We start from the raw sequence: 27,060 nt of genomic DNA, 5'->3' as shown, positions 1-27,060 counted from the left end.
CAATGGAGCCAAGCTGGCCTATAAAGTCTGCAGTGTTTTCTATTACATACAGCTTGTATGAAGAGACAGAGGACAGACAGATGGATGTTACCACGGACAACCAAAAGCAATAAGGATAAGGCAGGGAATGTGTGATCCACTTCCACCTCTTTTGTGAAAATGTGGAGAAATATTTTCCACACAAGGTTGACATAAACTTGCAATMAACTAGTTAGTTGATACCTGAACAGGAGTGTGTTAGTATACTCTCCTGAGAATCCACCCAAGGTGACTCAGGGTATTGCTGTTTTGTTTAGATTAACGTATAAATCTTATTCAGACACTCTTCTCGTTCTCTACCTCACAGCATCTTCATGGCGGTCCATTCAGCTGCTCTGGAGAGATGTATCATTTCTAACCGTTCTCCCACTGCTGCGATATCACCCTCTCCCAGGGATTAGACACCCACCAAGGGTTAAAACACCTGAGAGGAAATGCATCAAAGCGTCCTTTGGTGGACAAAAGAGCACCCACAGGCCTGAAAGACARGGCTTGAAAGCAGCAATGAATGCATCCATTCCACAGACGGATAGAAAAAATGGCCCTTGTCCATCACCAACTAATTTCATATTCAGCCCAGTCATGCCTGGCAGAAAGCAATCTCAGGTAAACAGACTTGATGCTAATAACACATGAACTGCATCATTTAAAAAGACAAAAAGAAAATGGGGAGACAATAAAGCAACTCTCCTCCAATTCCCTTCTGACACGTGTGAGGAGGTGACCCYAAGTGAAACCTGTTATTATTCTGCTGTCTCTGGCAGTTAGATTAACTTAGCTTTTACTCTGCTTTAAATGGTCTATTATGGCTGCAAAGAGTTTTCCACTGTGTAGTCATACAGTATAATTAAGTAGGACTGTCCTAATCCATCCCCTGAATCTACAGGTCAATGTTGTGTTGGATAATGTGGATAGTTCTGTCTGCTGCAGAGCAAAGCCACTATACTCAGAAACACCCAGCCACCAGGCTCTATGTAATTTATTGTCCTCCTTTTTGAATTACAGCTTCTTCCAACCAACTATGTTGTCGTAACAGTGGTTTAGATGAAAGAGAGCTGGAGCAGAGCTTGGAGCTGCTGTACTCATGAAAGGTAATTTTCTTCTCAGGGCCATGTGAACCAGCTATGAACCTGGGTTGAGTCGCTGTGTCTGCAGTCTACATATAGTCAGGCATTCACAGAGCAGCAGAATACATGAGAGAAGAGGAGCTATAATGACCTAAGACTGGGGGACAGAGGTAATGGGGAGAGAAAGGATGGGAGGAATGACTGTCCTCCCCTATTTCCCTGCATTTATTCTGTCCCTCTACTGTTTTAGTCAAACATTAGTGACTCACCCGATTAAGTGCCGTTTCCTACCCAGCCAAGACAATGCCTTCATCCACAAATAACACCCTATTTGCACCCTAGGTCCCACACAAGCCTGTCTGCATGGACAGAGAGGTCACTTTACAGCCACAGGTGTATAGTGTGACTGAACAGATCTGTCTGGACAGCACCTTCTTTCWCCTCCATTTTGATGTCGGGGCAGACGAGGAAGGCGTTTCATCGTGCCGAGTGGAGAAAATAAAGAGAAAGAATGTGTGTAACCTAAATGTAGTGCAATGACAGCAATATGTGAAGATGTGCAATGTGATTACATATCCCCATCTGAATCAGATAAATGAGTCTCCATGGCAACTTCCCTGGATGTTGTGACAGTATATTGTTGGAGGTTTGAGGATGTGATGCTGCAGCTTAGAGGATATGTCTGACATGACAACGACCAGCAGAATAAACAGTTTCTGTTTAATAATCACAATTCCTCTACCATTGCTGTAATGCTTTTAACGTGATCTATCAAACAAAGAAGACCAATATATTGTCTAATAAGCCTACAGTAAGTCAATTGCTATGGTGCATCATTATTTATTTAAATTAGCTTGAAAGGCAATCAAACGTCGTATTAACCAATTGAAGACTCAACATAATTTGAAGAAGTTCTGAAGAGTCCAGTGAGAGAACTCACTTTGAAACTCTGTAGGAGATATTCACAGGGAAATTGCCTGCAGGTGTGCACAGCCTGCATATAAAATGGTAATGGGGACAGAAAGACACAAAGCACTGTTTGGGTGCTGTGCTCATGAAAGGGCCYTTCACTGATTGAGCAGCCACATTCAACAAGACGCAGTTATAAAACTAAGCAGGGCAATTACTGAAGATTGAGAATGGTAGTGTGAGGGMGCACACAATTTGTCAGCTTCTTCCACAGCACCCCAATGGGAGACAATGAGACAAAGCAGCACACAAAATGGGTCTGGTTGTTTAAAGAGCAAGCCCATTTGAATATTGAGAAAAGCCATTTGCTCGTAGCGACCGTGTTCAGCTCAGACACAATAARATCTGAATGGATGGTACTTAGAATGGATACAAGGTTATCCTTCTGCAGTACAATGTTTGCATAATGTCAGCTGTTAAAAGAGTAAAAGTGTAATAAATCTCATACATGTTGGATGAGCGTATATTTTTWTCAAACCACAAAAATAGGCTAATACTGGTATTTACATTTACTCTCAAACAACTATTACATTATGTATGTGTTTATTGATCTGGCAGCCCAACTGAACCAGTTTCAGAATCAGTTCAAACATTAGCTAGCCATATTTGTCAAATTTCTACTCCTGATTTCTCTATTGAATGGAATCGCAAAGGAACTATGGTAAGTGGTTATACATTGCCACCTAGTGTACAACTGTATGAATCACAATTAGACTCAAGGGGTAATCTCAACACTGCTTTCTTCCAATGCATATTTTATAGCAGATCTGAGTCAATGCTAGTGTCTGAAACAAAATGAAGATTTCTGGTAGAACACAGCCCTCTTTGATTATGTATATATTAACACAGCGATGAGTTTCAAGCCTTCAGGGGCTAGCACCAAACCTCCTTTAAATGGCTGGCAAAACATTTCTTCTTTTTGTTTTTGACTTGTAATAAAGATAAACATGTACCTTATCTACCCCTGAATCTGACTGACTCATTTAAAGGTTGTTCCATTTAGGCTGTGTATGAAAGGGTAGAGGAGTAGTAATGAGGTCTTCATGTCTGAAACATTGTGTCCATGTAAGTGTCCATATCACAGCCCAATGGCAGAATGACCAGAGCCATCAGCTTGGGTCTGTGTAGAGACGTTTCCCCCTGCACTCTCCTCTCTCAGGGCCCTGGCTTGGCTCAGAGTCCTGGCCCTCCAGCGAAGATGAGCTCCAGWGCTGACTGYATGTCCCCGTCRGTAGCCTGCAGCGCCCGTAACATCAGCTCCTCATCCTGGATCCCCATGTCTCTCAGCTGCTGCAGCTGGGACTGCCAACGCCCCTATAAGACAGTAGAACAAAGCTAGCCTTAAAACTACTGGCAAACAGACCAAAACACACAGTCAGAAACATTGAAGCTTAGGRCGTCATTACTCCAGCTAGAGAGAGACCAAATAGAAGCGCAGCGAGTGCCATTGCTCCAGGCAGTATGATTAAGAGCACAGCTTCTATCCACAGTGTTGTCCTTTAAAGGTCGAGACCTGTGGATCTGGTCTGTCCTCACGGCTCATGTAGCACAGTGAGAGGAGAAAGTGAGAGGAAAGGAGGAGAGGGAAATGAGAGAATGAGAGAGTAGAGAGGAGATGAGGAAAGGAGAAGAGACTGACCTGCAGAGAGGACATGCTGGACATGCTGGAGGCCTGCAGAGCCTGCTGCAGTGCCTGGCTGAAAAGGTCATTGCTGACAGGAGTCCCTGCTGGCGTGGGAGGCACTCCAGATGAGGTGTCCTGCTGCAACACAGAACAAAGGGCACGCAGTTAGAAGGGCAAGTGTCTGCTCTGTGTCACTGGTAGAGGAGTGTGTTTGTGTGTTGAGGGAGGATGATGGGCCATTCTTTACCTGAGCCCCTGCAGTGGGAGTAACAGCACTGCTCTCAGGAGTACTGGCCAGGGCCAGGGCAGTGGCCAGCTCACTCTGTGTTATGGGTCGAGGGCCTGTAGCTCCACTATGGCCAAGGGACATAGGCCGCATTCCTGCTGGGCCCCCGGTTCGGTTGGATGGTCCTGCCTGATTGCCCTAGTTACACAAATAGCAATGGTGTTAGCTATACTCCATCTATATTTACATTTTAAATCTCAATCCAGCTAGATTGACTCACCGATTGGAAATCTTCATCGTCATCAGACATGCCCTCAAACATAAACCCTCCTGCAGACAAGACAATGCAAACGTCATACATGTTCCAGTCTTAGTGGTGGTGAGTGACAGACCGATGTGGCCATCACTGGGTCGTGTTCAGTAGGGACTAAACGTTTTTAAAAAGAATGAAACAGGGAGGTGCTACCTAAATCTTGTCCAATAAGAACAGAGATTTTGTTTTCCGTTGCAAACCATTTTTCTATTGAAAAATTGAACACGACCCTGTAGTGTCCACCAGTGTGATGCTCACCTGGCATGTCACTGTAGGAGTTGGAGGAGATGTTGCGGGAGGATCCGGCGCTGGACTGAGCAGGTATGCTGCCAGCCACCGAGTGGAGGACCAGGATGATGGCATTGACCAGGGCTGGGTGAGAACTGATCAACCTACAAGGCAAAACGTTTAATACTTTTGTATTATCCCTAATGTCACAAATCCACAGTATAGTTACTCATTCACAACATGGCATGACAAGGTCATTCTACAGTATGTGGAACAAAAACACTTACACATCCAGCATGTTAGGGTCTGTGAATTGCACGAATAGATCTTTGTCTTGGAGCACTCCTGCAAGATTCAGAAGAATAGCATTGTAAGACATAACATCATCCTAACCATGTCACCAAGGAGGTTATGTCATAACGGGCAGGGCTTATCAGTACTTGCCTAGCGCTACCGGGTCAGATCTCAGCCCTGGCGTGGCCACAATGATCTGATCTAGAGACTCCTTATTAGTCAGCATCTTAAACACCTGGGGAAGCAAATTAAGTTATATACAGTGGGGTTCGAAATGACTGTATAAAATAAATAATTAAAATACTGAGCTAGTGTATGCTAAATAAAAATTGTGAAATTCTATTGTTTTATACTAATTGCCCAGATAAATATATTTTTATTTAACAAGTAACAGTCATGAATAATGATGAGTGAGATTTACAGAGTCAAAGATCTTACCCCCAAGACATGCTAACCTCCCCTGTTATTGGTAATGGTGAGAGGTTAGCATGTTTTGGAGGTAGGATCTTTGACCCTATGTAACTTTGTCATAATTATTCACAATTCATTCAGGATTATCCGTAATCCTGGTATAACTCACATTAATGTACAAGTGTTTAGAAACATATTCTATTCTTATTTACAACTAAAAAATGACTCCACGATGACACAATACATTTACCATTCATTTCAATTGGGCACAAAATAATCTGAAACACAACCAAAACAAACTGCAAATGCATCCAACACATTTGTATAGTCACAAGCTTGATATAGTCATTGTGAGCTAAGAATATGGGACCAAATACTACACCTTTGACTACTTCATTTATAATCATTTTTAGGGGTGTCAAATTTTTTTCGCCACTACCTTTTTGAGAAAAAAAGTACTACTAATTAAACAAAGTATCTTTCTTTGACCAATTGTATTAGAATAAAATAATATAACTTTCCCATTCTCTTGAGCATAAAATATAGCTCAGGATTTGAATTATTTATACTGAACAAAAATATAAACCCAACAATTTCAAAGATTTTACTGAGTTACAGTTCATATAAGGAAATCAGACAATTGAAATAAATGCATTAGGCTCTAATCTATGGATTTCATGACTGGGAATACAGATAGGTTTATGTCGGTCTCAGATACCTTAAAAAAAGGTAGGGGCTTGGCTCAGAAAACCAGTCAGTATCTGGTGTGACCACCATTTGCCTCATACAGCGTGACACAGAGTTGATCAGGCCTGTGGAATGTTGTCCCACTCCTCTTCAATGGCTGTGCGAAGTTGCTGGATATTGGCGGGAACTGGAACATGCTGTCGTACACGTCGATCGAGAGTATCCCAAACATGCTCGATGAGTGACATGTCTGGTGAGTATGCAGGCCATGGAAGAACTGGGACATTTTCAGCTTTCAGGGATTTTGTACAGATCCTTCCGACATGGGGCCGTGCATTATCATGCTGAAACATGAGGTGATGGCGGCGGATTATTGGCACGACAATGGGCCTCAGGATCTCATCACGGTATCTCTGTGCATTCAAATTGCCATCGATAAAATGCAATTGTGTTTGTTGTCCGTAGCGAATGCCTGCCCATAGCATAACCCAACGCCACCATGGGGCACTCTGGTGCCCCATGGTGTTCACAATGTTGACAAACTGCCTGCCCACATAACGCCATACACATGGTCTGCAGTTGTGAGGCCAGTTGGACATACTGCCAAATTCTCTAAAAAGACATTGAGGCGGTTGATGGTAGAGAAATCAACATTAAATTCTATAGCAACAGTTCTGGTGGACATACCTGCAGTCAGTATGCCAATTGCATGCTCCCTCAAAACTTGAGACATCTGTGGGATTGTGTTGTGTGATAAAACTGCACATTTTAGAGTGGGCTTTTATTGTCCACCGCACAAGGTGCACCTGTGTTATGGTCATGCTGTTTAATCAGCTTCTTGATATGCCACACCTGTCAGGAGGACGGATTATCTTGGCAAAGGAGAAATGCTCACTAACAGGGATGTAAACAAATGTGTGCACAAAATTTGAGGGGAATAAGCTTTTTGTGCGTATGGAACATTTCTGGGCTCAAATATTTCAGCTCATGACACATGGGACCAACACTTTACATGTTGTGTTTATATTTTTGTTCAGTGTATTTTATACATTCATTATTGCTAATCTTTATAAAGGTTGTCAATCATTTTGGACCCCACTGTAACTGATATAATAGGATTTCTGATAAAGACATCCTTCTACATTTTCATTCTCAACACTATAACAATGTTATTACCGAGTCTCTGTAGGTGGAGTTGGAGTGGAGGGCTGCCTGCAGCACACGGAACTCCCTGGCTGCAGTCGTCCTGTTCACTGGCTCTACAGACAAAGAAAGAKAGACAGGAGAGATACATTACTATGGTTCTTTGTAGAAGTAARCTTATAAATGGAAATGTCTAGTGACATGGCACTTCTAAGAGGGATAGAGTTAGTCTTCCAAAACCCACCTGGATTGATGTCTGGTTCAGGCCAGGTCCTTTTGAGGATGTGCAGGGTGGATCCAGGCTGGATCCCACAGGAGTCTAAAGTCAGGTCATCCTTCAACTTGCGACCACAGTGTACCAGCTCTGACATATTAAATAAATAAAACACTTTAGACACAAATCGTAAATAGGTTAGCTAACATGTGAGTTGTTCACTTATGTTATGCAAACCTATGAGTTCGGGATCCGGTAGGGAATCCGGGAGCTGTGCTGCAACGAGCTGTTTCAGAGTAGAGACTCTGTACCCGCCGGGAGACACGTCTCCAGGCATCGTCTCAGGGAAGTGGAAGGTGGATTTGGGCTGATCCACCAGCTTCAATGACAGGTGCCACTCCGACATCATGAGCTGTTGCTAGACAGGAACAAGTTACGACAATCTACATTGGTAACAGCACCACATTCACGAATCTAAAACTAGCTAAAGTTTGGAAAAGTAACGTTAGATGTCTAATCTTCTGATATGCACAGCTAACGTTACCGTTAGCTATTAGCCACTAAGCTAGCAGGCTAGCTATAATGCCACTAACATTAGGCATTAACATTTTTAGCAAGTAAAGACCGTTAAGAGGACGTTTTCAAAAATAACGTTTGTATGGCAGCAACTAAAACGTATTAAGTCCACCAATGACACATGAAACTCAATGCAAAATTGTACTGCAGACTCACGACTTGCTTTTTTGAAACGATGTTTAGTCCGTGTTTAGTCACGTGGTCCAGAATCACGTTGACCAAGGCGGAAGTAATGGAATATACGTGACGGTAATAATGTATCATTTATTTGCTATCACGGTCCTTGCTGAAGCAAAATGTAACAACTGCAACGTAGATGTAGCAATTCTAACCAAATTACTATACCTTTTCTACAGCAAGATACTCGACACCCCTTGTTGCACATTTGGTCAGTTATTGGGCCGCAGCCTACTTTCCAACTTTTCTGTGTCATTATCAAATTATTTTAACCCTCAAACTACCAACATATTTTATATGATTATTACCAGCTGGAGTCATTTTGCCCCCAAGATAAAAAAAAAAAAACTGAACGTATAAAAAACTTTTGACTTTTATCAAAACATCATTTGAAATAAAAAATGTCCTTGTTGTTAGGAACTAACAATTAAATGTGATATTGAAAACGAAAATAACAATTTGTAAGGTATTGGACTCCAAGATCTTGTCAGGGGGGTGCGAAGCATCAGGAGTCAGACAGGATTCAGATGCAAGATTGTGTTATTCATTTAGGTGCAGAAGAGTTCATTATTTGGATACAGGATTATTTCTCACACAGCTGAGTTCAGCAGAGCCCATCAAATCTAAATCAAATCAAATTGTATTGGTCACATACACATGGTTAGCAGTGTAAGTGTAAAACCAACTCTCTTTGTTTTAATGACATTTATTGCAAACGTCCAGTTTAACAATGGCATCTAGTTCACACAACACCACTGCCTATTCAGTTTGTTATTTTCATCAAAGCATATGACCCTTCATCAGACAAAAATGCGTAATCAACGTATTACACGTATTATTATTAGTCTTAGTATATTCAAAATTATAAAGTTGTGTATGAAGATTTTGAAATGTACAAAACATGATAGAATATGTAAATTGACGAGCGCCACATTTGTTTAATATACCGTATGCTTGCCTTCAACATAAAGGGTTAAAGAAAGATTCAATCATAAAATAAAAAATAAAGGGTTAACATTACCCAGCGGTGGGGGTCGGGGGGCAAACACTTTTCTCGTACGCGTGACATCATACTGGACAAAGCACCGTATGGGAGTGGTTTCTTAGAATCGAATGAATCCTCCTGAATGTAAGGTTTTTCAATTCCTGTAGCCGAACTATTACTTTCTCAAGTCAAAAGGGTTCAAGGGAACACTATTAGCGCTTATTTTGTCAGAAAATCCAAAAGAGGGTATACAAAACTAAACAGAATAAGATCATATGTGATTTTGTGTAACAAATCACTGACGCTGGATGGTTGGTGATTCATAAGTTGCGTTCTCCAAACATGGTAAGTTTTTACCAAATGTTTTATTTACATTAGTCAAAGAAAATGACATGAAACGTGGTGTAGTAACCATGTAATAACGCGTCGTTTCGATTTTCTGTTGATTTTGAGAATGAGACACGAACATTTCGTTGTGCTTGCAGATGTTAGCAACAGCTGGAGTGAATGAAGCAGAAACGCCGCATGATTGGATATACGGCTACTACTGCATCTTATTCGAACAAAAGACAATAGACTCGTTTAAGAAACTCATTAACAATAAATACACTGTTAAGTAACTTCGATGTAAGTCTCAGTAAGTTAATGTCCCAATGGCGGTTTTTGTTTATCACATTTTACCAAAGAACTTAGCTAGACCCCCCCCAGACAATAAATTGGAACAACCATTCAGTCAARTTATAGCTGTCCATAAGTACTCCAAACCAGTGGCGGTCGCTGCTGTTTAAGATTAGGGAGGACAATTCTTTTTTTATGAGTATGGCCTTATTTCTATTACAGAATACTGGATGACTGTCATTAATCTTCCATTCAATCAGCTCAATGTAACATCGATAAGTTTAGGCTACTACATTATCTTCTTATGGGCAGGACGGTAGCGTCCCACCTGGCCAACATCCGGTGAAATTGCAGAGCGCGAAATTCAAAAATACTAAATTAAAATATTTAACATTCTTGAAAATATATATGTTATACATCAAAATAAAGCTTAACTTCTTGTTAATCCAGCCGCTGTGTCAGATTTCAAAAAGGCTTTACGGCGAAAGCACACCATGTGATTATCTGAGGACAGCGTCCCACATACAAACACATGAAAATCATTTTTCAACCAGGCAGGTGCGACACAAAAGTCAGAAATAGCGATATAATTAATGCCTTACCTTTGAAGATCTTCTTCTGTCGSCACTCCAAAATGTCCCAGAAACATCACAAATGGTCCTTTTGTTCGATAATGTCCTTCTTTATGTCCCAAAAATGTCAATTTATTTGGCGCGTTTGATTCTGAAATACACCGGTTTACACTCGCCCAACATGCCTACAAAGTATCTAAAAGTATCAAAGTATCTTACCTGTAAACTTGGTCCAAACATTTCAAACAACGTTCCTAATCCAACCTCAGGTACCCTAAAACGTAAATAATCGATAAAATGCATCGCAGTGCTAGCTGCGCCACCAGAGTCTCTGGGTTCACGCCCAGGCTCTGTCGCAGCCGGCCGCAACCGGGAGGTCCGTGGGGCGACGCACAATTGGCATAGCGTCGTCCGGGTTAGGGAGGGTTTGGCCGGCAGGGATATCCTTGTCTCAGTATGTAAAAATGTAATAAAATGTATGCACTCTACTGTAAGTCGCTCTGGATAAGAGCGTCTGCTAAATGACTAAAATGTAAAATGTAAAAAAAAAATGAAGACGGAATGAACTGTTTCTAATACCAGATAAAAACAACYTGGAGTGCGCTCCTGTTCACGCACAACAAAACAGTAGAGTCCACCTGGAGTGACACTTACAATGAATAGGACTACTTCTTAATTTCTCAAAAGAAAAACATCAAACAATTTCTAAAGATTGTTGACATCTAGTGGAAGCCATAGGAACTGCAACCAGGTTCCTAATAATAAGGGTATCCCATAGAAAACCATTGGAAAATCCTATGACCTCAATTTTTTTCCCCCCCTGGATGGTTTGTCCTCGTTGTTTCGCCTGCCAAATCAGTTATGTTATACTCACAGACATTATTTTAACAGTTTTAGAAACTTTAGAGCGTTTTCTATCCAAATATATATATGCATATCCTAGCTTCTGGGCCTGAGTAACAGGCAGTTTACTTTGGGCAGGCTTTTCATCCGGATGTCAAAATACTGCCCCCTACCCAAGAGAGGTTATATTCACATTTCCCTATACCCATTGTGAGGTTGCTACAGCCTAGCCTATGAATGAAAGTTTATAACGTAGGTGCACAGGTCGAGAGACAAATTAGAGTAATCAAGGTGACAGTGACACTTTCAATACCGCCTTGCACAATCTTGCCTGCATCTAGTTGATCTATGGTGTAACCATTAGTCAAAACAGTTGCAAACAAGTTTTATTGGACAAATTCAGGTAGGTTTATCCCCATTTCGTTCTGCTTGCTTCCGTCTCTCACTTTCTCTCTGATGCTTCTCCTTAATTTTTGAAGAAATTAATTTGTTCAAAACTGTTCAACTATTGTCTTTATCTCTCTCTTTGAGTCAACTACTCACCACATTTTTTGCACTGCAGTGCTAGCTAGCGGTAGCTTATGCTTTCAGTAATAGATTTATTCTCTGATCCTTTGATTGAGTAGACAACATGTCAGTTTATGCTGCAAGAGCTCTGATAGGTTGGAGGGCATCCTCCACAAGTTGCCATAATTACAGTGTAAGTCTATGGAAGGTGTTGAGAACCTTAAGCCTCCTAGGTTTTGTAATGAAGTCAATGTACCCAGAGTAGAACGAAAATAGCTGTCCTCAGGCTACACCATGGCGCTACCCCTGAGAGTGCTGTTGAGGCTATTGTAGACCTTCATTGCAAAACAGTGTGTTTTAATTAGTTATTTGGTAACTTGAATATATTTAGTATAGTTTTATCTAAAAATATATATTTTTTAAATGTTTCACTATTTTTATTTATCTGAAATTCACTGAGTAGGATGGACCTCCCCTTCCTCCTCTGAGGAGCCTCCACTGCTCTAAACTTAATTATAGTCTGTAAAGCTTGATAATAACATGATTGTCTTGTTTTTAGACAATAGACTGCCCACTGGGCAGACACAGGTTGAATCAACTTTGTTTCCACGTCATTTCAWTGAAATTGTGTTGAACCAACGTGGAATAGATGTTGAATTGACATCTGTGCCCAGTGGGTGGTCTCCTATTTGTTGGAACCGCTGTGATTGGAACTTGGAACACACAGCAGCATTACCCCATCACAGAGATGGGAGGGGGGAAATGTTCAGGCCCAGGGCAACATAGAGCAAACAACCTGGGTGATTATAAAGTATGATAAGGTCTTCTAGAACAGAGGTTCTTAAACTGTGGGGCGTTTAATGAACTTAGTCCGGCTTTCAACTTACTCCTCAATCAGCAYTTTTCCTCTCATCATGTCAGTCATTGCAGACCTTAGAGAGCTATTTATAACTTGTTAGAAATGTCTAGAACAACTAGCGGCGTTCCCCAATGCTGGAAGGGAGGCCTCCCTGAGTGAAAAGCTTTGGGAACCCCTGTTCTAGAATATGACAGGTAACCACCACCAAGAATGACACAATCTGCCTGGTTGTCTACGACTTTCGGTGACTCCCAAACAATGACATACAGTACCTACCCTATCATTCATTTCCCTGCAGCAACAATTTGTACTTTTACTTTGTCACTTTTCTCCCACTTAGACTCGGTTTTATCAAATAAAAGTGAATTCAATAAGCCGATGTAATGTCATTGTTGTTTTACAGAGGGTTACAATGCAATTATAATTTCTTTACCCATATCTCAATGTCTCAACTTTTATATAAGGCTTTGCTTTTTATTTCTCCTTGAGGCTAGAGTTAGTTTCATGGTGTCAGCTGCTGTTTATGTTATGTTATTATTCTGAGCTCCATACTGCATTGGAGGACTGGGCTTCAGAACCACTGGTCTGATGATGCCTATCATATAACTGTCAGAGCAGAGCAGCTGGGCTTTCTTGGCAGGTACAGCATCCTGGAGGGATACAATAGCCTTTGATACTAAGCTGGCTAGAGAGGAAATTATAACCGGCTTTGGGGAAAGACAAGAGAAATACTTCATACTTAAAATGGAGGGAAAAGCATTTAGCAATATCAGACTTTTCCAGCAAACACCTTACGTTTAGGTAATACCATTTGTGTATGTGATACCACAACTTATAAATCCACAACAAATGTAAATGGATCTGCTGAGTGAAGACAGAGTACAGATCATTGTACTCGTTAGTGTGCTGAAGTAATTCCTGCCTTATGCCTGTCTAAGGCTGCAGGTGTGGTCAAATGAGTTTGATCTGACCTCTGACATTAAGCTGGACAAAATAAGCTGGGTAGCGCAGGGAGAGAGGAAAAAGGGGATTTACCAGTCCTGGTGGAGAAAGTAGACAGGGGGAAGGGAAATAACGTTGAGTAATTCAATACAAAAAATGGGAATGCTTCCTGCTGTCCTGTCTGTCCACAAGGGACAGAGACAGCCTCGACAGACAGTGGCTTTCGCACTGCGTACCAGTCATACTCAAGAATATCTGAGTTCATATTGGCTGAGCTATGTGAAACTGAATTAAACAGGAACTTAACAATGTGTCAGGAAATCTGACTTGTGACTATGAAGAACTCTTAGGTATGTCATCTGTCTATGTTGTAATGTTTTCTATGAATGCCATGCGGGTATGTTATGACACATACAATGCATCAGCCTTGCCATGAATAACTTGAAGCCAGTGAGCAGGACAAATATTTCTAGATCGCGAGCTCCCTAGTCCCTAGTCCTAGCGTGCTAAATTAATTATGGGCAGGCTGGCTGCTGCTGCCTGCTGGACAGCTGTCCAGACCAGAGGGAGACAGACAGATAGACTGACAGACAGCCAGGGTCCAGGGAACAGTCCTATTATGGAAGTAGCTTTGTGTGGAAGTTACCTTTCTACCCACATCCTTTCTGCTGAGCTCATCTGGACACTTCATGGAAAGTCTTTCATCATAGGTTTTCATCTAAGCCAAGGAAGGAAGCTGATGACCATTGCAGTGTTGATGTGACTCATTTGGCAATGTACTAACCTGGATAGTTGGAAACTGTTTGTAATTAATTTATTACAAACACATTTAGCTCTCTAACTGTAAGAAGTAGGCTATGTTTACGTTGGTTATGATTGAGTATTTGGTGGGGATTTGTTTTGTTCTATCTCAGTAACGTTGTTAATAGCAGTACAAACCAAAGTGAGTGTCAGAGGCTTCTACTTTTCATTTCTGTGAACAGACCAATCTGGTCACCATAGCTGAAGACTGCGTTTGTCACGATCGTCGTAACTTTGTATAGAGGACCAAGGCGCAGCGTGATAGAACGACATCTTCCTTTTATTTTGAAGACAAACAGACGACCGTGAAGCTATTCAAACAAATAGTGCTGACACTAAACACTACACATAGACAATTACCCACAAAAGCCTACTGCCTATGGCTGCCTTAAATATGGCTCCCAATCAGAGACAACGAATGACAGCTGTCTCTGATTGAGAACCATTCAGGCAACCATAGACTTACCTAGACACCTACACTCAACACAAACCCATACACTCTACCAAAACCCCCTATACCATACAACCACCCCAGACGAGACAACTATACACAAACATCCCCCCTGTCACACCCTGACCTAACCAAAATATTACAGAAAACAAAGATAACTAAGGCCAGGGCGTGACAGCGTTAACCATACCTCTTAGTGTACCACTCCCTTTTGTGCTGTCTGCTTATGTTGTAGCCTGCCTAGTCTACCCACAAGCCACCTGATACCATGCCGTCATGTTGACCCCAGTTGGCATTACCCATTATAGTCCTTATCCTCCCCTCACAGCCTCTCTCTCTCTGGGGGTCGTCAGTAGGGTATGCTAGCTGTGTTAGGATTCAGGAAGGGAGGGAGCGAGAATAGTGGACAGGAGAGGACATGAGTGTTGAGGGAGAATACAGTACAGGATATACTGTATGCCAAAGGGAAATGAGGAGTACAGTAACAGTGCGGAAACAGATCTCTGTATTATTTTAATCATAATCAGTATCATCCAGTCTTTTAGGTCTGTGCTATTATATTATACTGGATAGTTTTAGTATTTTATTTTAATATTGCATGTACTTTCAGGGGTTATATAGGAGCATTTCACTAGTTGGACAGTGTCTACCCCTCCCGTCTATGTATAGTATCCCCAAAACGTTTATATTCACATGATTGTTGTGCCCCTGCTGTCATTTTATAGTGTTTATTCTCATTTTACTTACCCAATTGTATGTGGGTCATGGGTAGTGTACACACACACACACACACACACACACAATCCAGGGTTTCCATTATGAAAACGTGGCGCCGAACATTTGACCTGCAGCATTTTAATTTACCAGACATTTGAGACATTTACCTGACCCATATGCGTTGGGTGCATGACCTGATTAGGGCGTCCACCCACGGTGCTCAGAATGACAGAAATCACATTTAGATTACGACATTTTATCTTAACAGAACTTACAAGTCGAGGATGCAATGACGTGTGTCCTTATATCGCACACTTTGAAGATGTTAGAATTACTATCCACATGTACTTTTCCTCAGCCAACAACGATCCGCCAAATCACAAGCCTATGCATAGACGGCGCATGAGTTTCATGTTTGGGGAAGCAAATTTTCACCATAAAAATTCCCCTTTATAATAAAGCATTCCATGCAAACTTATGTAAGATAGCTTACTGTTCGGAATGTGATGAGTAGATTGGATAGTCATAATTTAGGCTAATAATATAACTCAATCACTGTTTGCAAAAAAGGCCTGTCACTCATGGCTGAGCGCGTATAGCGTATAGGCGTGGGCTATAGGCTATATCAGATACGTTTCTTCTTCTTCTTCTGTCCAAAAACAAAATGTTAACTACGGGATCGGTGTCCCTATACAGGGACGGTTGAGCTAACATGCGCTAATGTGATTAGCATGACATTGTAAGTAACAAGAACATGTCCCAGGACATAGACATGTCTTATATGGGTAGAGAGCTCAAATTATTGTTAATCTAACTGCACTGTCCAATTTGCAGTAGCTATTACAGTGAAAAAATACCATGCTATTGTTTGAGGAGAGTGCACAACAACAAAAAACTTTTATCACGGCAAATGGTTTGATACATTCACCTCAAAGGAAAATAATGTACCTACATTCAGTAATCTTGCTCTGATTTGTCATCCTGAGGGTCCCAGAGATAAAATGTAGCATAGTTTTGTTTGATAAAATTAAGTTTTATATTCAAATGTAGGAATTGGGTTCTACAGTTTGAACCCCTGCTGTCTCTGGCCCATCTGGCCATCTAAATGTGTGAAAGTTAGTGTATAAGCTAATGATCCATCATGTATGACATTCCTGGGAGTGTGTAAACTTACATTTTGTATTACCATATAATTGTTGTATGTTCTCTATAGTTATGTACTTGAACATGTATCAATTCGGCACATTTGGGCAGACTATTGCAACACTTCATTGGATCAATCTGAAACTTTGCACACACACTGCTGCCATCTAGTGGACAAAATGTAAATTGCGCCTAAAGTGCAATATTGTATGATGGCCTTTCTCTTGCATTTCAAAGATGATAAATAAAAAAAGACAGCACGTGTTTTTTTGTTTGTATTATCTTTTACTAGATCTAATGTGTTATATTCTCCAACAATAATTTTACATTTCCACAAACTTCAAAGTGTTTCCTTTCAAATGGTATCAAGAATATGCATATCCTTGCTTCAGGTCCTGAGCTACAGGCAGTTAGATTTGGGTATGTCATTTTAGGCAAAAATTGAAAAAAAGGGTCCGATCCTTAATTATCATAATTATTAAGTAGTGAAAAGAGAAATTATGAAAAGAGAAATTAGAGTATTTTCATTGTGTTCTCTTTACAGCAATAGCCATTTGCATTCCAAACTGTGATGCCTTTCCTTCCCGACTGTAGGCAATGTGATTTAAAAGTAATCTACAKCTTATTTACGGCTAGGGGAAGCTAATGATCTTCTGTGGCGAAATCATGCTTTAGTTACCAATTTTGAATGCTTTTATTTATTTATGTAGACAGGAGTAGGCTAATTAGCCTATATAATTTTGGCAATTGAATTAAATTTACTTAGGGAACGCTTCCCCCAGCCTTATGGATGCGCTTACCTATGAGCATATGTCAATCTACTATCCCCATAGTAGAAAAGTTGACCTATTCTATTGGTCAGTTTGTCCAGAAAGAAATAGCCCAAACAGGCTGGGACAGTTGTGGAACGATAGATCCAACATTCATACAACCAGTAGGCTATGCTAGGCTACATAATACAACTTTAAAAAGCAATGAATCTGATGCAGCAGATCAGAATGTTTAGCTTAAAATGATGATAAACTATTATTATTATTATTATTAACTCAGCAATACGCACAAGGCAGTAGCCTACCCGCGAATGTGTTCTTGGCTACAGGACGATGAAAGAAAGTTGATAACCAATAGAACATGAGAGAAATAGGCTACTGGTTTCAATGGCATATGGAACGAAGTCTTTATACAATAGTTGCCTAGGCTACTTTGAAGCAAGGTAAAACCTGCCTCATAATAAGTAGTAAAACGTTAAAGTTTCAAACAATTAAGTAACTATATGTTTTCAAAATGCATACTGCCTCCAACTCATTGCAAAGTGGTGTGTGACGCGCTGACGAAGCCTGCCTTCCGTRGCCTATGCATTTGAATGGCGATTGGGAATCGCGCTTCAATTACCAGTTGAGAAATAAAATTACTAGCTCTTTTTAATCGTGGCTCCAAAAAATTTGGTCTTTCATACATGTATATGTATGCTGTGCGCGTGTGATAAATAAGATACATAACGATTTAATTCCACKAAATTATGCAAATGAACCCATAGAAGCATGACCGGTCAAATGTATTTACATCAACTGATATTTGCATCAATGAATAGGCWAAAAAGCATTATTTCGCAACGGGATTTTTTGTCTTCTCCGGGAGAATTGACGGGTGCCAATTTTATTTTTCGGGCTTTTCAAAAAAAAGAGGCCAAAAGCCGGCTATTACCGGCTAACGGAAACCCTGACACACACACACACACACACACACAGTGTCTCTGCAGTCTCCCACCGAGAGAGTGGTGGCAGACAGGAGACAGTTTTGTGTGGTAGGAGTCAAAAGAGTTCATTACATCTAAAGTTTTCCCACGGGTGGGCGTCCTGAGGCCACTAGGCGAATGACTGGGCTGTTTCCTGTCAGAATGGAAGTTCCCTTCACTCAGTTCTAATGGCCTGAAAGAAATGCCTTGTACTGTGTACAGCCCTCTAGCTCTTTCCCCCCTACTCTCTCTCCCTCTCTCTCTCTACCTCTCTCGCTCACTCTCTTCCCTCACTCTATCTCTCTGCCTATCACTCCCTCTCTAGTAATTTAATTTCAATTTAAGGGATTTATTGGCATGGGAAACGTGTTAACATTGCCAAAGCAAGTGAAGTAGATWATAAACAAAAGTGAAATAAACAATACAAATTAACAGTAAACATTACACTCACAAAAGTTCCAAAATAATTAAGACATTTCAAATGTCAGATTATGTGCAAATAGTTAAAGTACAGAAGAGAAACATAAATATGGGTTGTATTTACAATGGTGTTTGTCCTTCACTGGTTGCACCTTTCTTGTGGCAACAGGTCATAATCTCTTTTTTTTTTTTTTTCTCTCTCTCTCTCTCTCTCATCTCTCTCGTTCTTCTCTCCTCTCTCCTCGTTTCTCTCTCTCCCTCTCTCTCTCTCTCTCTCTCTCTCTCTCTCTTGCTCTTCTCCTCTCTCTCCCTCTCTCTCTCTCTCTCTCTCTCTCTCTCTCTCTCCCTCTCTTCTCTCTCTCTCTTATTTCTCTTTCTTATCTCTCTGTCCTCTCTCTCTCTCTCTCTCTCTCTCTCTCTCTCTCTTCTCTCTCTCTCTCTCTCTCTCTGCTCTCTCTCTCTGCCTCTCTCTCTCTCTCTCTTCTCTCTCTCTCCTCTCTCTCCCTCTCTCTCTCTCTCCCCTCTCTCTCTTCTCTCTCTCTTAATTTCTTTTCTATCTCTCTTTGTCTCTCTCTCTTCTTTCTTCTCTTTCGCAGGATTTCCCACAGCAAACACGCTGGTTTAATGTTGACATTGTATTTAGTTCACATGAGCAGTAGCTGTTTGCACTCCCCTGTCTTTCTTTGGATGATTTCTTGTCTGAAATGTTGTATTTAAATTAATTGGGCCAGAGCGAATCGGATCATYTCTCTGTGTTTGTTTCCACAGTGCTGTGTCTGACGAGGCTGACCCGCGCTACCGAGACCCCCCAGGAAGACCATGCTGTCCCTCCTGCTGCCCACGCTGCTTGCTGTGCAAGCTCTCGGTGGGTGGTGTCCACCTATCCCCCTCCATGGCCCGCCATTACCCAGAGATCAAAGCTACCACCAAGTGTAATTCCATCGCCATCTAAACAATACGCTTTAACAGGGTTTTTAGTCATTCCCTTCAAAGAACAAGGAAGACAAAACAACAACTCAAATGAGGCTTACTCTCCAAACTAATATTCTTAACAGTGCAAAAAGTAAAGACAATGAAAACTTTACAGAATGGGAACATTTAGAAAGTTATGACTGAGGAGAAAGTTATATTTGGACAGGAAAATTGGTTGGGTTTGTACTTCTCTAGCCAGAGCTAAAATGGGGCCCTGGGGTAGTTAGTAGGGTGAGGTCCTGCCTGAGAAGAGACTTGCAGAGAGTGTCGTTTTTCTCCAGTGAGTCAGAGAGTGTGGTGGGGGAGTCAGCCTCTCATGTTCCAGTAAGAAGGGGGAGTTGTGGTTGGTGTAGCCTGGGCARTAGGCAGCAGGGTTGTTGTAGTGCTCAGTGCAGTGTGCTGGAGTCAGCAGTCAGACAGAGACTCTGAGAGTGAGAGAGCTAGGAGCAGGGCTTCATTAGGGCCTAGTACTGTTCCAGCCTTCATGGGTCTCTGGCCTGCTGATTACTGGCTTTGGCGGCTGCTGGGACGGAGGGAGGGAGGCGTCTCGYACTGATTCTGTGTAGCTCTTTAAGTTGTAGTTAATAATGTTTTTACCTCACACAATATATGATTATCTTTTATTTACTTACTGGAGTTTACTGTTGAATTAAGGATTTACAGTATTAGGTAACACTGTACAGCATGTTTTAATTCATACTCTAAGTCATGTGCTTTGAAGTCTGTCGATAGAGACAAACTGTCATGTGGAAATAGTGAGTGGGTGTGCACGTGTGTATGTGRTGGTGTGTGTGTGTCTGTATGTGTGCGTGTGAGACCTGGGGTCCTRTGGGCCTGTTGTCTCCAGTAGGTCTCTGATTAGGATTATAGGCCCTTGCTAATCCCACTTGTCTTCTACAGTGTCTCTCCTCTACTCCGCCATTAAATAACCGTATCAGTGTCACTCCTGTGCTTGCAGCAATTAATACCATCTTCCACACAGGATAACATCTGAGGCGCCACATTGCCGTGCACTCTCCAATACAACTCTAGTAAGACAGAGGTATAGTCCCCGGTCTAACTGTTGTGTTAACCATTGTTAAAATAAAATATGTTGCTTAGCACAGCGGACTGTTGTCAGTCTTCTGCAGAGGGCTCTGTGTGGTGACAGGTTGTCTTTGTTTCAGTATCCATATTACACTGAGTATACAGTTGAAGTCGGAAGTTTACATACACCACTCCACAAAATTCTTGTTAACAAACAATGGTTTGGCAAGTCGGTTAGGACATCTACTTTGTGCATGACAAAGTCATTTTTCCAACAATGTTACAGGACAGATAATTTCACTTATAATTCACTGTATCCAATTCCAGTGGTCAGAAGTTTACATACAGTAAGTTGACTGTGCCCTTAAACAGCTTGGAAAAACGTCCAGAAAATGATGTCATGGCTTCAGAAGCTCTAGAAGGCTGAATTACATAATTTGAGCTCATTGGAGGTGTATCTTGGATGTATTTCAAGGCCTACTTCAAACTCAGTGCCTCTTTGCTGACATCATGGGAAAATCAAAAGAAATCAGTCAAGACCTCAGAAAAATGTCTGGTTCATCCTTGGGAGCAACTTCCAAATGCCTGAAGTACCACGTTCATCTGTACAACACAATAGTACGGAAGTATAAACACCATGGGACACCAGCCGCATACCGCTCAGAGAGAGACCGTTCTGTCTCTAGAGATGAACCATACTTTGGTGGCAAAAGTCAAATCAATCCGAACAAACAGCAAGGACTTGTGAAATGCGGAGGAAAACAGCGTACAAAAGTATCTATATCCACAGTAAAACGATCTATATCGACATAACCTGAAAGGCCGCTCAGCAAGGAAGAAGCACTGCTCCAAAACCGATAAAAAAGCACTATCGTTGCAATGCACATGGGACAAAGATCATACTTTATGAGAAATGTCCTCTTGGTTCGATGAAACAAAATATAAACTGTTTGGCCATAGTGACATCGTTATGTTGGAGGAAAAAGTGGAGGCTGCAAGCGAAGAACACCATCCCAACCGGAAGCACAGGGTAGCCAGCATCATGTTGTGGGTGGCTTTGCCTGCAGGAGGACTGTGCACATCAAAAATAGATGGCATCATGAGGAGGAGAATTATGTGGGATTTGAAGCAACATCTCAAGACATCAGTCAGGAAGTTAAAGCTTGGTCGCAAATGGGTTCTCCAAATGAACAATGACCCCAAGCATACTTCCAAAGTTGGCAAAAATGGCTTAAGGACAACAAAGTCAAGGTATTGGAGTGGCATCAAGAAAGCCTGACCTCAATCTCAATCGAAATTTTGTGGCAGAACTGAAAAAGCTTGAGCAAGCAAGAGGCATACAAACCCGACTCAGTTACACCAGCTCTGTCAGGAGGAATGCCAGAAATGCACCCAACTTCATTGTGTGAAGCTTGTGGAAGCTACCCGAAACGTTTGACCCAAGTTAAACAATTTAAAGCAATGCTACCAAATACTTATTGAGTGTAGTAGATCCTCTGACCCACTGGGAATGTGAGAAAGAAATAAAAGCTGTAATAATCATTCTCTCTACTATTCTGACATTCCACATTCTTAAAATAAAGTGGTGATCCTAACTGACTCTAAGACTGGGAATTTCTACTAGGATTAAATGTCAGGAATTGTGAAAAGACCTGAGTTTAATGTATTTGGCTAAGGGTATGTAAACTTCTGACTTCAACTGTACATTACATAAACTGACCAGATGAATCCAGTGAAAGCTGATGATCCCTTACTGATGCCACTTGTTTAATCCACTTCAATCAGTGAGATGAAGGGAGGAGACAGGTAAGAAGGATTTTAAGTCTTGAGACATTTGAGACAGTGGATGGTATGTGTGTCATTCAGAGGTAAATGGGCAAGACACAAATTGAAGTGCATTTGAACAGAGTATGGTAGTAGTACCAGGTGCACCGGGTTTGTCAAGCACTGCAATGTTGCTGGCTTTTCACGCTCAACAGTTCCCGTGTGTATCAATAATGTCCACCACTCAAAGGACATCAGACAACTTGATTCAAGGGGGAAGATTGGCGTCAACATAGGCCAGCATCCCTGTGGAACACTTTCAACACCTGTAGAGTCATGCCACGACGAATTGGGAAACAAGTGTCCCTAATGTTTGTATACTCCATGTACTGTTTAATGCACTAGACTAGTAGCAGTACCTCAGGGGGTGCTCTAAGTTAAACAGGCAAGGCAAGCAGCAACACCAGCACAGTAAGTAGGCTTAGAGATCCAGTCCATAAGCAGCATTAGCAGCTGAGAGGCAAGTAGAGCCAGTAGTGTAAAGCAGAAGCATTAACAGGATGCTGTCTGGCTAATTGCTTGTTGTCATGCTCTCTGTTCTGTCAGCACTGCCACCAGCCTGCCAGGCCTCTGCCATTTGCTGCTGCTTGCGCCCACCTGCCCGCTCTTAGCATCTCCACGTTAAAAGGGAAATTGTATTCATGCAAATGCAAAAATGGCAAGCTGACCTGGATTCAGTTTTAATGACGAGAGCTGGGAGGTAGTTCTAATTAATTAGCATAATTGAATAGATCACATCTAGTGTGGCAGTCAGAGAGCGGCAGACATTATGGCAAGGCCCTGAAGCGTGTAAATAGCTCACGCCCGCATCTCTGGTGTACCCTTTGAGGTCTGCTAACTAGGAATGCCCTCTCCCTGTCCTCCTTTTCTCTTCACAGCAATTGATTCTGTAGAGAGAGGACGTTTTGGCCCGCACAGAAATTCAATTTAGGGTTATTACCCCGTATCAGTGATGTTCTTACTAATTTGATTGTGGCCAGTGAAGTATCCTTTTAAAAACAATCGAGGACAGGCTCGACAAAGATTGCTTTCTCTGCGATGCATACATAATGCCCAGTCAGTCTACTAGCAGGTTGGCTACTGCACTGAGCTGCTGGCCCCTCCCTCTCTCCCCCCGCTCACTCTGCACTGTAGCCTAGCCATTTAAACAGAGTGCATTACCCATCAAGCACCTCATGATTATTTGAACAAGTCCTAAAAAAGCTGTCTTGTGGGATCGCTTAAACATTGATGCGGGTAACGACCCACCACCACCGCTCTGATCTGTGCTGAGGAAGAAGCTTCCCTGCCTGACATACAGAGAGAGGAGACACTTACCTACAGGTTGTTTCCACGGTTACCGGGTGCTTCRARYGTTACAGGGCCCTGAGTGAGGTCACTATGTCTCAGGAGAAGCAGGGTCGGGTGTTGCCACGGTTACGGGGCCCTGACTGAGGTCACTGTGTCTCCGGAGAGGCTGGGCCAGGTGTTGCCATGGTTACAGGGTCCTGAGTGAGGTCACTGTGTCTCAGGAGGAGACGGGCTCAAGGTACCACCCAGACACATAGCCCCAGCCCCTGACCCTTTAAAACCCCTTAACCCCCAGCATTAATGCAGACATCCACTGCTCCCTGACCCCTTCATAAGGCAGAACAGAATTGCAGCCTCAGATTTGAGCAAGGGCTCTACCCTCCCAGACATGGTTTTGGTTATTACCAGGGCCAGCAGGTGTCAAACACTTGTCTATCTGAGGGATTAGAACCCAAACCTTTGCCACCTCTACAATAATACAGTTTGATCAACTTAGCTTGGCTTTTCTGTAATCGTATGCATAGCGTATAGGCTCACCTTAACCCCAGTCATTTGGATTAAGCTGCACAAACTCAAATCCACCCCACCCCCRCTCCTGCTGGSATGGATTTGKTCCTATGGCTCGCTCCTCYTACTCATCCCAGGTTGTGTTCTCTCTCTTCTCTCTCAGGCAGGTGGTGGAGGAAGGTTAGGCTTGTCCTTATCTCCCAGGCAGCTCCTCTGCAACTGGCCCACCATTATCTGCCTGTCAGAGCCCATTAACAGCTTATTGACGGGATATGAGACCAGCTCCCCCTGATAAAGCACCCGCCCGCCATGTTTGTGGAGAGAAGAAGATGGAGAGAGCATAAACAACAAATGAGAGCGGGAGAGAGGGAGAAAGAGAGATAGACAGACAGAGTCAGGAGAAAGGAAGTGTGGTGCATCTTGATTTATTACGTTGCTGAAAATAAGCAACCTGAGCTCCTGTCTGCTCTACTAGCTATCTGCACCTCATATATCTCTCARWGACAGAGATGGCTTTCACTCTATGATGACTGTAGCCCAGATATGGAGAGACAGTGTTAAATTGGTAAATGTCATGAGTGACCCCATTATTCAAGGCTCAGAGACCTACATAATCCCCTCCATTTTGTGTCTCTCTTTCAGGAGGGGAGGAAAGGATCAGGTTTAGAATCGATTCTCTATGTGTCGCGAGGGATAATTCCCAGCAGTGTTAAGCTGACCATGTCTAAACTACCACTACATCTCTCAATGTATTCCAGATGTTGCTTTTTATTTGTGTTCCCCTGGACGTATTCGAAAGGTTTTGGGCTTGGAAAGGCTTTGAAGAAAGCCTTTAGTTGGCGTGTTTGAACAACGACATTGACTGAAAGAATAGCTGTTGTGAAAGGCCACTAAGCATCTGTGAACTTCCTGTTCGTTAGATATTCAGGTGGGTCATTCGTGCAAAGACCAACATGTCTGGAGCTGCAGTACTTTTGACCACCCGATGGGGGCATTATTGCCACAGCTTTTGAAGCAGCTCACTACTTAGCCAGACAGAACACTAACTACACTGCCTGTGTGTGTTTACTTAGTTAAGTCAATATTACCGCCGCAATTTGCCTTCCAGTGTATGTATGTCTGTGCACTCTTATCATGGCTGTTCCTTTATGCCGTGTTCGACAAAGGGGCTTTACCATATCTCTGAACATGTGTACCTAACGTCTTCTAATGAACAGTACTACTGGTAGCTCTGCCGTCTGTTATCGAGCAGGGGTAATTGAACCTGTGTGTAGGGTGCCTATTGGCCTAGTGGGTGATGTTCACTGTTATTAAGCACAGTTCATTTGAAGCCGAGTTCTATTCTGTGTTTGTTATTGGAGAAGCAGTTATGAACCAGGGTTATTGAACAYTGTGGGTTATTGCTTCAGGAGCTGGAGGGAGATGGAAGCTGTGGTCTTATTGAAGTCCTTGTGTTTAACAGCCCAGGTTATTAAAGGGATCCGGTTATTACACGTTTAGGTATTTCTGTTTAGGGTTGTGTCCCACTGACCAGGGTCAGCTGAATGGCACATCAACACTGAATGTGTAGGCAATGTGTTGCATTCTCCTAGATGTGGATACGGGGGTACATTCTATTGAACTGAGTGAATTCAACTTTAGTGATCGCAAGCAGAGTGAGATGTTAATGTGTTTGTGCGTGCCTGCGTGTAGGTGTTTGTGTGTGTGGGTGTCACTGAACACGGTGATTGGGACCTGTCTGTTGTGGAGCAGTACTATGACAGTGGATGTTGTAGTGTCAGAATGCCCTGTGTCTCAGACTGGCTCTCACAGTGCTGTGGAGCTGTCAGGAGCCAGGACTGAGCTGAATAACAATGCCCTCTGCTTGTGGATTGGGTGTGTGTTGTGTGTGTGTTGTGTGTGTGTGGTGTGTGTGTTGTGTGTGTGTGTGTGTGTGTGTGTGTGCGTGTGTGTGTGTGTGTGTGTGTGCTGTGTGTGTGTTGGGTGTGTCGGCTGCGTGCGTGCGTGGGTGCGTATGTGTGTGCCTGCATTGCCTGGTTGTGTGTGTGCGTGCGTGTGTGCATGCGGAGGACGAGGTGAGATGTCCACTGCCACTGTTGCGCTACAGGAATCTTCGTTTTTTACCACACGTGTGCCCGTTCTGTATGTGTGGTCACCTTGCTCAGCTCACCTCATACATGCTAATGAAGACGCCTGTCTGTGTGACAAGTGGCGTTCTCTCCCAGCCCCTGTCAAGACCCTCGCTTGCCCTCCTTCCTTTTGTCCTACCTCTCGCGCTCGGCTATGCTGAGTCCATCGCGGGGCGGCTGGGGGCTGAGCTTTGAGCGTCCTTGAGCAGAGGGCTGGACTTTGAATTCCTTAATTTGGGTGAGCGTCACACTTTCAGCAGGCCCCTCCAGCCCACCGCGTACTGCTCCACCTCGATCCGTGTGTCTGATTTAGGCTTAGCACTAGCCTCGTGGGCTAATCTTACTAGCACGGCGATCTAAATCCTTGCCAGTTGTGTCGGCTGTACGCAACACTGGAAGCTTTCAATTTCTAAGCTCACAATCTTCCAGCCGGTGCGCTCTCGCAGTAGGGGTGGGAAATTGTCCGTGCTACAACTCTGCAAATGGAATAAGCCACAGGTGGACAGCGCGTCGACAGACCCATACGAGTAATTATCACGTACCTTAGCTGTGTGGCACCCGGACTCTCACAAACTAATAATGCTACCTTGCACAAACTCTCCTGCACCTTCTCAGCTGCTTACCAGGCTCCTCTACCACAACTCATATTCTCCAGAGAGTTCAAATGACTCGTGGTTTTGTGCTTCCTGTTATTCGTTTACTAACAATTTCCATCGGTCCAAATGCGCTTCTCTTCTGGCATCTGCCCTCC

The 27,060-nt window shown here is 42.6% G+C and overlaps 2 protein-coding genes and 1 long non-coding RNA gene across 5 annotated transcripts in view; 1 reads left to right on the top strand and 2 right to left on the bottom strand.

The window, feature by feature from the left end:
- Positions 1–1,805: 1,805 nt before the first annotated feature.
- LOC111969322 (ubiquitin-like protein 7) lies at positions 1,806–8,156 on the bottom strand. 3 transcript variants are annotated; one of them, XM_023995368.3, is made up of 11 exons: positions 7,948–8,156; positions 7,453–7,633; positions 7,246–7,365; positions 7,035–7,117; positions 4,911–4,995; positions 4,754–4,811; positions 4,497–4,630; positions 4,206–4,255; positions 3,947–4,123; positions 3,715–3,837; positions 1,806–3,389 (listed from the first exon to the last, which is right to left on the bottom strand). In XM_023995368.3, exons 1-11 carry the CDS (start codon positions 8,053–8,055, stop codon positions 3,249–3,251), a joined length of 1,260 nt encoding a protein of 419 aa, XP_023851136.1. In that variant the 5' UTR covers positions 8,056–8,156; the 3' UTR covers positions 1,806–3,248. The 3 variants fall into 3 exon arrangements, with proteins under 3 accessions (XP_023851136.1, XP_023851138.1, XP_024003057.1); XM_023995370.3 differs by having other exon boundaries at positions 3,715–3,834; XM_024147289.2 differs by having other exon boundaries at positions 7,453–7,627; positions 7,948–8,142.
- LOC139028317 (uncharacterized) overlaps positions 1,806–27,060 on the bottom strand; it is a 139,682-nt gene continuing 114,427 nt past the window's right edge. Inside the window, exon 2 of the long non-coding RNA XR_011480492.1 lies at positions 1,806–3,028. This is a non-coding gene — a long non-coding RNA (uncharacterized lncRNA). The remainder of the gene's footprint in view (positions 3,029–27,060) is intronic.
- The window catches only part of LOC111969323 (CD276 antigen), a 29,852-nt gene continuing 22,121 nt past the window's right edge, over positions 19,330–27,060 (top strand). The window contains exon 1 of the mRNA XM_070445288.1: positions 19,330–19,426. The gene's annotated coding sequence lies outside the window, so the exon portion shown is untranslated. The remainder of the gene's footprint in view (positions 19,427–27,060) is intronic.

This window comes from Salvelinus sp. IW2-2015, linkage group LG10 (genome assembly GCF_002910315.2).
Source record: "Salvelinus sp. IW2-2015 linkage group LG10, ASM291031v2, whole genome shotgun sequence".
Taxonomy (NCBI): Eukaryota; Metazoa; Chordata; class Actinopteri; order Salmoniformes; family Salmonidae; genus Salvelinus; species Salvelinus sp. IW2-2015.
The sequence above is the reverse complement of the archived record's forward strand: the minus strand, read 5'-3'. Positions and strand labels throughout refer to the sequence as shown.